At 39.6% G+C, this 10827-nt stretch overlaps 1 gene segment (V, D, J or C); it reads left to right on the forward strand.

Moving 5' to 3' along the window:
- The first annotated feature begins 5974 nt into the window (after positions 1 to 5974).
- Positions 5975 to 7560, forward strand: LOC112661452 (probable non-functional T cell receptor gamma variable 11). The segment is given in 2 exon segments: positions 5975 to 6323; positions 6433 to 7560. Coding segments are annotated over 2 exon segments (468 nt in total).
- The last annotated feature ends 3267 nt before the right edge of the window (positions 7561 to 10827 follow it).

Raw genomic sequence — 10827 nt, forward strand, 5'->3', positions numbered from 1 at the left:
TTTGGGGAATATAAATAATAGTGAAAGGGAATATAAGGGAAGGGAGAAGAAATGTGTGGGAAATATCAGAAAGGGAGACAGAACGTAAAGACTGCTAACTCTGGGAAACGAACTAGGGGTGGTAGAAGGGGAGGAGGGCGGGGGGTGGGAGTGAATGGGTGACGGGCACTGGGTGTTATTCTGTATGTTAGTAAATTGAACACCAATAAAAAATAAATTAAAATAAATAAATAAATAAATAAATAAATAAATAAATAAATTTCTTAAGTATTTTCTATGCATCTGGGACAGGCTACATGCTTTGCTCATATTCCCTACTTACACTGCCTGTAACTAAATGAGGTCTCTTTTGACAAATAAGGAAAAGGAGGAGAAACAGCTTGCCCGAGACTACACAACTCTCATGTTATGTTAGGGCATTTAAGTCTTCTGATGAGCCCTCTGGGAGAAAGGCTCTAATATAGCTGCTCCCTTTTCAGCAAGGATCCCTGTTCTCTGCTTATCCCTGCCTCCCAAGCATACTCACTGCTCCATTAGTACCACGAGACCATTTGACGCTTGAGATTTGTGTCCAGTAAGAACTAGCTAACATTGCTGCTAGAAACATTGTTAGCTAGTTCTTACTGGACACAAATCTCAAGCGTCAAATGGTCTCGTGGTACTAATGGAGCACTATAGCCAAACTGTGGAAGGAGCCTCGGTGTCCAACGAAAGATGAATGGATAAAGAAGATGTGGTTTATGTATACAATGGAATATTACTCAGCTATTAGAAATGACAAATACCCACCATTTGCTTCAACGTGGATGGAACTGGAGGGTATTATGCTGAGTGAAGTAAGCCAGTCGGAGAAGGACAAACATTATATGTTCTCATTCATTTGGGGAATATAAATAATAGTGAAAGGGAAAAGAAGGGAAGGGAGAAGAAATGTGTGGGAAATATCAGAAAGGGAGACAGAACGTAAAGACTGCTAACTCTGGGAAACGAACTAGGGGTGGTAGAAGGGGAGGAGGGCGGGGGGTGGGAGTGAATGGGTGACGGGCACTGGGTATTATTCTGTATGTTAGTAAATTGAACACCAATAAAAAAAAAAAAAAAAAAAAAAGAACTAGCTAACATCCACACCTACTTCCTCTTAGGCATGCCACATTGGAAGAGTTACTTAAAATGCCAGCCAAGCCTTCCCCATTTTAAAGGGGGGGAGGGAGTAGCATTCATCTCACAGGGTGATTTTCAGGATTTAATCCAACAATGAGCAGAAGTAATTAGCGCAGTGCTCAGGTATAATCTATATCCAATGAAGGACTGTTGTCACTGGAGCTCTGCTTGTACCACCATTCCTTAGTATTTCTCAGTGCCCTGAGTACTGATGGTCTCTCACCCTCCCTTGTGGTCAGACCTAACCCTGTCCTCTGCCCCTCCCTCCTCCCACCTCTCTCTCACCAGTACCTGCGGGTGCCTCAGGGAAGCAGAGGCTCAGACCCTAACCTGCCCTCTGCAGTCTCCTTTCAACAGGTGCAGCCTTGAGGTCACACCAGGCTTCTGTCCACCTGGTAGGACACAGGGTCATGCTGTTCCAAACACATTCCTGTTTCCAGGTAAGTCTGGACTCCCTCCCAGGTGCAGGGCATAAGGGCTTATCCTGAGGCTCTGGCCACCACTGCCCCTTAGTGGTCCTCAAAGGCAGCCATGCAGTGATCAAACTTGAGCAGAGGCTATGGTCCTGTTGCCCCGCCCACTACTAGTTACTTTACAGTGGAGACTCGGAGCAGAAGCACAGGAAGCAGTAAGGCTAACTTCTCAGCACCCTCCTGCACTGGCATGACTGGGGTTCACTGTGGGGGGACATGATCCTCAGGCAGTTTGATGCATCAACTCTGGATGAGAACCAGGGCCCTCACCTTCCACTTCTGCTTGAATTCTGCTTGAATGCTACTCCATAAGGGATTTGGGGATTAGATTCCCTGGACTTCTTTTCTCTCGTCTGTAAAATAAGATGATTCAACTTCTACGATCGTGTGACAGATTTCAGTGTTAAAACAAAATTGTACAAATAACATAGCACTGTGTTCATTACCTTCTATAAAGTTAGGTGATTAATAAGAAAGAAGAAAGAAAAAGAAAGAAGAAAGAAAACTGGTGTTTCTGTTCTCCAGCTCCAAACAGGAAAACTCCTGCTGAATGTGGGGAAGAAGTAAAAGCTCTTTGAGGAGGTCTAGCTGAATTAAACCCATTTTCAATGAATTTTCAAAGTCTACATATGGCTCAATAACATTGGTAAATATAATTAATGAAAAGAAATTCTAAATAACTGAGACAAAATTGAACCCTCGGGGACACTCACTCCTCATCTGTCTCCATGAGCTTCTGTTTTTGATCCGGGAGATTTATGATTAAGAAATGCCTTCTTTTATAAGAGTCCAGCTAACACCCACAGACACATACTCTTTTGAAGGCCTGGATCAAGGCTATGACTTCCAGCATGTGAGGAAGGGGTAGAGGTGGAGGCGCAGAAATCTTTGTTGGTCTGTTTGGGGGATGTTCCTCCATTCCGTCTTCCCCATTACCTAATACAAGCAAACCCTCTCCTCTTGTGGCATCCTCTCAGGGCCTGACTCCATAGAGCAGTGACTCTGAGTCCTGACTATTACACTTTAGTTAGGGAGAAACTAGCTAAATATGAAGACACTCTCAGGAGAAGTCAGCTCATGTCAATTAAATTATAATTTATCAAGATGATTCAATAGTACCTTTCAGTTACACATAACTGGAAGTACAGTGATCTTGGGCATGGAGCAATCGACCCTATGGGGGGCCGTGTAAGTTCAACTTTCGAGACATTTCCTCCACATGCCCTTCTCCTTTTGGCTATTTTGGCTAAGGTGAGCTTCACCAAGGACACTTTGGCCACACACACCAAAGGCAAACCATCCAGAGGCCACCCAGCCCACCTGTCCTAAGTAAACATGTGCTAATCAAATGTTATTTAAGTTGCTGATTCATAAAAACACTGGAATCATCTTATTTGAATGTAAAGCACCACGTTCAGTTGTTGACTCCCTTAGTGTCTGTTGAAATGAGATTGATATTTTGATCTTACTGAGGGCTTACATTACTTCATGGTGGGGGATTTTGCATAATGGAAGCTCAAAATATTCTGATAGGGATCCCTGGGTGGCGCAGTGGTTTAGCGCCTGCCTTTGGCCCAGGGCGCGATCCTGGAGACCCGGGATCGAATCCCACGTCGGGCTCCCGGTGCATGGAGCCTGCTTCTCCCTCTGCCTATGTCTCTCTCTCTCTCTCTCTCTCTCTCTCTCTCTCTCTCTGTGTGTGTGTGACTATCATAAATAAATAAAAATTAAAAAAAATATTTTGATAATTTGGGCATAACTCATTTTACTTCATTTCTGATGTGGTTAAAGACACAGTGACTCTGAACAACATGACCAATATTATGTTACCAAATTAAGGCTGATTAAGTTTCAGAATATTTTATTTTATTTTTTTATTATTTTTTTTTAAGTTTCAGAATATTTTAAATATCAGTATTTTCATAGGTCTATTATCAACTGCCTGCACATGCTAGTATTTTGGAAAAATTCATGGCTATTACCTCAGACTCACCTTGTAAAAATCATAATTCTAAAAATTGCCTGGGACATCTGGGAATCCATGTTGACTGTTTTGTGTTGGGTGTTCAGTCACGAGAACCTGCCCAGGGACACAGCCTGACAGAGGAAGAGCACAACTTTGAAGAGGTCACCTAGGTACACTGGGATCAGAATAGCTTATTTTATGTCATTTCCATATTCCCTAAATTATCTCATAGAAATTTTGTATTATATTTGAATCCTATTTTAAAATTTATTTTAAAAGAATTCACATGATTCTTAATATTGAAAATCTCTGCATATTACTCAGCACTTAGACACCACATGTGAAATTTGTTATTTTAAATTCCTGTAACTGGCTCTATCTTGACCACTTTTCTCCCCTCTTCTCAAACCTTGGCTTCATTTAGAAAACAAAATTTTATTTTCTCTCAATTCCCATTGCTCTCTGCCAAGTTAGAGACAAGGTTTATTCTTGGAGAGCTCAGAGTAGCTTCTTGACCAGACTGTCTTTTCCTCTGTGTAGGATAGATACAAAGTCCTAAAGAGAGTGGCACCAAAATGCCATCTTCTTATTAACAAAGTACTGTAATTTCTTGCTTGATGTCTTGCAAGATGTCTCTTGCATCCCCATGCATATGCAGGAATGAGATCACATCTAGCAGAACTGCACACAGTGTTGCACACAGGCAGTTTCCTTCAGCAAAGATGTTTGGCACCTTTATTGCCTGAATATGTGACCTCCTAATTTGGGGAAATGTTGCTAGAAAATCATTTTCATGTGATCTTCACCTGGAGACTGGCAAAAGATAAAATTTCAGTTAGTACTCTGTGTGTCCCTTTCTTTGTGGGCACACATTTCTCTCCCAGTCAAATGACAAGCATGGATGCTGAGGGGCATAAAGGCTGGGTTCTCCGAAACCTTGCTTCCCACCCAGGATGGACACTCCTGGTTTCTCCACACTGCTCTCTGCCCCTTTGGCTAACCCCCATGCATTCCACTAATGGACATCTTTGCTCTGATTGCCAGCAGATCTTGGCCATTCAAAGCTGAAGTTTAAAACCATCACCATGTCACCTGACATAAGCATTCCTTCTTGGGCATTAGATTTCCAAGCCTGTGGAAACAGAGCTCTGGGAGAAAAGAAACAAATTCATTCAGTGGGTTAGTTGGTATGAAAGAGAATGACCTCTCCCACTGGCCGGCCCCTCTTAGTTCTGAGTATAAACCTCCAGCTCTGGAGTAGGTGCCACAATATGTTGGATGCAGTTTGATGCTGCCAACCCAAAGCCACTGTCAGGGAGGGACCCCTTAGCTGAATCTGCTTCCACTTCCCAATCTCCTGCTGATGCTCCCAATGACTGCTTCAAAGCAGCTCCCAGAAAATAAGGAACACCATAGATGCAGCCCATGAGGGTCTGCCTCTTAAGGTCCAGAGCAAGGTAAAGAAAGGTAGATGATTCTTGTAGAGGAGCAAAAGGAAGAAATCAAGAAGATGGTCACAAAAGTGGGTTATGTTTGTCCCCAAATTAGTAAAATAATTTAGGGCGTAGGGGGGAGATTAAATCTAGTTTGTTTCTTTTCACTTTCCACAAAGCCACCAAGGTCATATCCCTAACAGAACAGGATGTGCCCTATTGCTTTGATAACAAACAGGAAACTCGATAACTGTTTAGAGATTATCATTTAAAGTCTGTGCTTTTCTGTTTGATGAGCTAAGAAAGGAACTTGTGGATTATTTAAAATGCTTTTGTTCTTAGATTAAATAATGGATTCTCTGGTGTTTGATGACTTATTCAGTTAGTCAGCCATACATAAGTTAAATAAAACAAATAATATAAAAGAGATCCATGTCTAGATAAATGAATTATGAATCAGTATTTTGATGAATGAATTCTGTGTTCTCAGTGTTCTTTACTACGTAAGCAATTGTTTGGGAGCTCAAAAAAATCTCAAACTCTTATTAAATAGTTGAAACTAAAGAAATGCTTGTCACTTTCATGACAACAAAATCTGCCTTCCACACTTATATTGATAGATTCATCTTGGGCAGCCCAGGTGGCTCAGCGATTTAGCACCACCTTCAGCCCAGGGCCTGATCCTGGAGACCCGGGATGGAGTTCCACGTCAGGCTCCCTGCGTGTAGTCTGCTTCTCCCTCGGCCTGTGTCTCTTCCTCTCTCTCTCTCTCTGTCTCTCATGAATAAATAAATAAAATCTTTTTTTTTTTTTAAAAGGACTCTGAATCCTGTCTGTCACATCCCAGTCCTAGATCAACAGCAATTCATAGACATAAAGGCCAAACCCAGCAGGCTGGTCCTCATGTTTCTGAGCCAAGTTTTTGCAGTTTGGATATCAGGGGGAATGGCTGAGTGAGTGTGAGAACCATCCTATCTAAGCCAGAAGGACACATTCATACCAGGAATTTCTTTCCAGATTTCCTGATGGGAGCCCTCTTACCTCATCTGCCCAGCACTCATGGGGCACAGGAAGCTCCAAATTGCTCATATCGGTGACAAATCATGAAGAACTTCAGAGAGCTTACTAAGCCACCACTTCTTCTGAGAAACCTGAACCAGCCCACCCTCCTGCCACTGATCTGACAAGTCCTGCTAAAGGGATCTCACTTCTTACCTTGTGTCTGGGGATCCAGCCAGGCCAACAGGATGCCACTGCTGGAAGCGGTCATCTTCTCTTCCCTCTGGACCTGTGAGTTGTCTCTAAGTCACATCAGTCTGCAGAAAAGACTCGAGAAATTATTTATTGTTATCTTTTCCCATATCATTTATTCATGGAAATTTCTCTTCTTTGTTTGCAGTTGGTCTTGGGCAGGTGAGGTTGGAACAACCTCAAATATCAATTTCTGGAACAAAATATAAGAGCATTAACATATTATGCAAGTTGCATGCTCAAAACTTTAACACTAAAGTGATACACTGGTACCGACAGAAACCAGAGCAGGACATAGAACATCTAACATGGGTCCAAACAAGCGCTAGCAAAGTCCCATCTTTAGATGGGAGGAAAAACAAACTTGAGGCAAGTAAAAATGCTCTTACTTCCACTTCAACTTTGAAAATAAATTTCTTACAAGAAGAAGATGAGGCCATGTACTACTGTTCCTGCTGGAGTAGGATCCACAGCATCAGAGTTGACAAGAGAAGCTGCATAAGAACCATCTTCAGGTCTGACCCACTCACATCCTTCTCAACATGGGCAACCACAGCTGTGTACCCAGCCTGAGCCTCTCTCCCTTGGCAGTATTTCCTGAGCTTTGCAGGAAGACATCATCAGCTCTGCTCAGACAGTGAATCCCACATAATATCAGCAATGATGGCATATGTATAAGAATTTTGATACTGTTTTCCTTGAAATTCACTTGTCTGGGAACTCTGAAAATATAGGGTGGATGGTTCAGAGAAAACTCCATTTGTTTGTTAACTCAATTTAGAGGAAGATATTTTTAGTACTTGAATGGTTCAGAAAGGGTATACATTTTACATAAATATTTCCCTGTTATTGGGTTATTTCTGATTTTACTCATAGGCATACTATTCCTCAGAGATGCAAAGATCTGTCAAATGTAAAAATTGGTGCCTTTTGTTAGTGTCTCTGGCCATCCTGAAGGAATCTAGTGACCATTAAATCCTGAGGTAAACAATCAGCTATTTCAGGGATAGGAGAGACCGAGGAATAAATCCTGTGTCCTAGAGGTAGAAAGAGCACCTGACTCCACATTCAAGGATCAATACTGGGACAAAACAACCACTGCTCCATTGGAACAGACCCCTGAGCAAATGAAGTGCCTCCAGAATGGTAGATATATACCTCTAAGACTTTATTTTCCAAGGCTGTACAAAGAAAAATAAAGATCCTGAATAAGGATTAGATGGCTAAAAGAAAGATAATACACACTCCCTACATGTCTAAAGAAAAGAAAGGCAATGTCCATCACAAATCAATAAAACAAGAAATAATTATGTATAATTGAATTCTGTGATTAACATCTGGATGGTTGTGAATTTTCAAGAAATAGGGAAACACACAGTGTAAAAACTTCTCTCCCACAGATTTAGAATCCACTTTCAAAGGATGAGATAAATCCTTTACTTCAAAAATTTGGTACTTTTGGTAACATGTTTATCTGACCATTTAATTGCCATGCTGGCAATTTAACCCTGGTTCTTGAGATCATGACAACACCTTCATTCTGTATCATTTTAAGAATGAGGAGACCTTATCAAGTGCAGAGATGCCATGGAAAGCAGAATGAATTCCTCCCACAGCAGTGTCAACCCCTTCCCGGGGGCAAACTCAGGATCTTGTGTCCCACACTTTGTCCATTATGACGCCTACTTGATTTGGGTCCCCAGTGGGAAGACCTTGAGGGATGAGTGTCAACCTGGCCTCACCTGGCCCCTAACACTCCCTAACACCCCTAAGAAGACCCAGAATGGAATATAGTTTCAGAGAATAAGAGCCCTTTAAAGAGAAGTGAATGAAAAGAAGGATTAAGCTTCTCCCAGTCTCTGTGCTAAATACTTTATACAGATTATTTCATTTAATTCTTAAAATAACTGTGCAAAATCAGATTACTGTGGACACATGAGGACTAACCTCAGGAGATGGAGCCACCCTGACTATTCAATATACATTTAACCATGAAACATAATACTGATGAGCAATAGGGAAAGGGATACCTTATCTAGGAGGCTTTGAGTGACAGGATCCTCTGTAACTGTTAGGAAACATGTCTTTTTTGAAGAATTATAAGTAAAATTTATAAATTATTGAAGGACAAACCAAATCTGCCCTAATCTAGACTTTGATAGGCAATTCTAAGGGATGCATATTAACCTCCAAGGGCCCAGAACATGTAGCCCCAAGAGAAGACTTGATCAAGATGGAGGGCTAAAGATAGAGTCAGTATTTTTAGCACTCTTGCCATCAGTATTTTTGGATTTTTACATTTAATAATAAATGTTTTATAAAATAGTTTAAAATATAACTGCATAACAAATAATAAAATAAAAGTGTATAGATGACATGTAAAATGGTCACGTATTTATGTTTTCCCATGTAATAATATTACTACTTATATCTCCAGAAAAAAGCAAAACTAAAAAACTATAATTAACCACATTGGCAATAGTAGTTACCTTGGAACAGGGGTCTGCTAATTATGTCCATCCCCAGCAACCCCTGGTTTTGTAAATAAGGTTTTATTGAAACTTGGCCTTGACCATATGCTTACAAATTATCTATAATTGCTCTTATGCTACAATAGCGGAGCTGAATATTTGCAACAGAGACCCACAAAGCCTAAAATTTTTATCTTTTCGCCCTCTACAGAAGATATTTGTCAATCGCTTCCCTAGAATAATATACTGTGGAGCGACACTTATTTTTATTTCACATTTCCCTATTCCTCAGAGTTTTTCACTGACCCTTTGTTACATATCCACTCCCCCCCCCCCATATTAACTGTCTTCCTCTGAATGAATTGCTTAACATGTCTTTGAATCCATTTCCTCACTGGAAAATGGAAAATATAAATATATTTACCAGGAGGAACTGGTGAGAGGATGAACTCATAGAATACATATAAATTTCTTACAAGTGCTTGGAACATGCCTAATGCTCACTCTCTTTATGCATACTTTGAATATATGAGTTATTATGGCATATTTGAACATATTATAACAACATATTTTTTATTTAAATAATAGAATAAGTGAAAATAGAGTACTTTTCCTTTCAGACATTTCCAGTAGAACACCTGCTGTCGACATTCCTGGAACACAGCCATGCCTATGCATTTCCTAACTGTCAATGACTGCTTTTGGGCTAGAATGCTGGAAGTAATGAATCACAAGAGAGACCTTAGGGCCAAACAACCTAAGTAAAATATTAGTTATCTGGCCCTGTACAGAAAAATGTTGGCTGCACCTTCCATGCAGAATGAGTAAAGGAATTAGTTCATAATTATCACTAAAATTCAAAATACAATAAGAAAGTACATTGATAAATTTTACTACATGAAAGTGAAAATAAACCTTGCTTTGCAGAAAGCAGCATAAGTTAAATCAAAAGACAAATGATAATATTTGAGGAAATATTTGCAATGTGTAAAGCACATAATGTTCAACTGTGGTAAAAAGAAGAACACATTTTAAAAATGGAAGTAAATCATTAAAATCATTAAAAACCTTCTATAGATAAATAGCAAAAAACATAAAAAGCTAATTTGTGAAGAGAAATATAAAAATAGTTTTTACATATATGAATACATGCTCAACTTCACTTTTAATTAGATAGATGTCTATTAAAACTATAGAGAGATACCATTTCCTATTCATGAGAATGAATAAAAGTGAAACATTCTGTTGGTGAGGCTGTGGGAGAAAATTGGCGTCTTACAACATATTGCTAGTAGGGATGCAAAATACAACCCTTTCATGGGGTAATTTGGTAACAAAAGTTCATATGCATTTACCTTTCAACCTAGCAAAAACACTTTTTGAAATTACTCTGAAGGCACAGCTTCAACACTATGAGCATATATAGGCACAAAGATATTCACTGGGTAACTGCAAAATGTTGGATATAACACAGCAAGTTTGATTGAATAAATGATGGCACATGCACCTAATGGAGGAATATACACTGTAAATAGAATGTGATATGTAAAGCCACTTGTAATTTGTATGCTGGCTATTCACAATTGGAAAATGAAATTTAATAAATAGTATCACTTACAAAAACAACACTAACAATTAAAAAAAACTCTATAATACATAGAGGTGAAATTTAACCAAAAATGGGAAGGATTTGTATCCCGAAATCAATGAAACTTTAATGACATAAGCCAAAGAACAACTAAATAAATCTAGAGATATACCATGTTCATAGATTGACTCAATAGTGATAAATGCATTCCATGTAATCTCAACCCAAATCCCAGAAGAACTTTTAGAAATCAACAAACTGGTTCCAAAATTTATATAGGAAGAGGAAAACATAGCATTGCCAAAACAGGTTTGAAAAGAAGTTAAACACTTACTAGGAAGCTACAATAGTCAAGACAGTGGGATATTGGTGAAAGTATGGACACATAGATGAGAGGAAGAGAATCCAGAAATAGGGCAACACGTAAGTGGTCAACTAATTCCTAATGAAGATGCCAGGGAAATCCAAAGAACAAAGAATAGAC

Source organism: Canis lupus, chromosome 18 (genome assembly GCF_003254725.2).
Source record: "Canis lupus dingo isolate Sandy chromosome 18, ASM325472v2, whole genome shotgun sequence".
NCBI classification, from domain to species: Eukaryota; Metazoa; Chordata; class Mammalia; order Carnivora; family Canidae; genus Canis; species Canis lupus.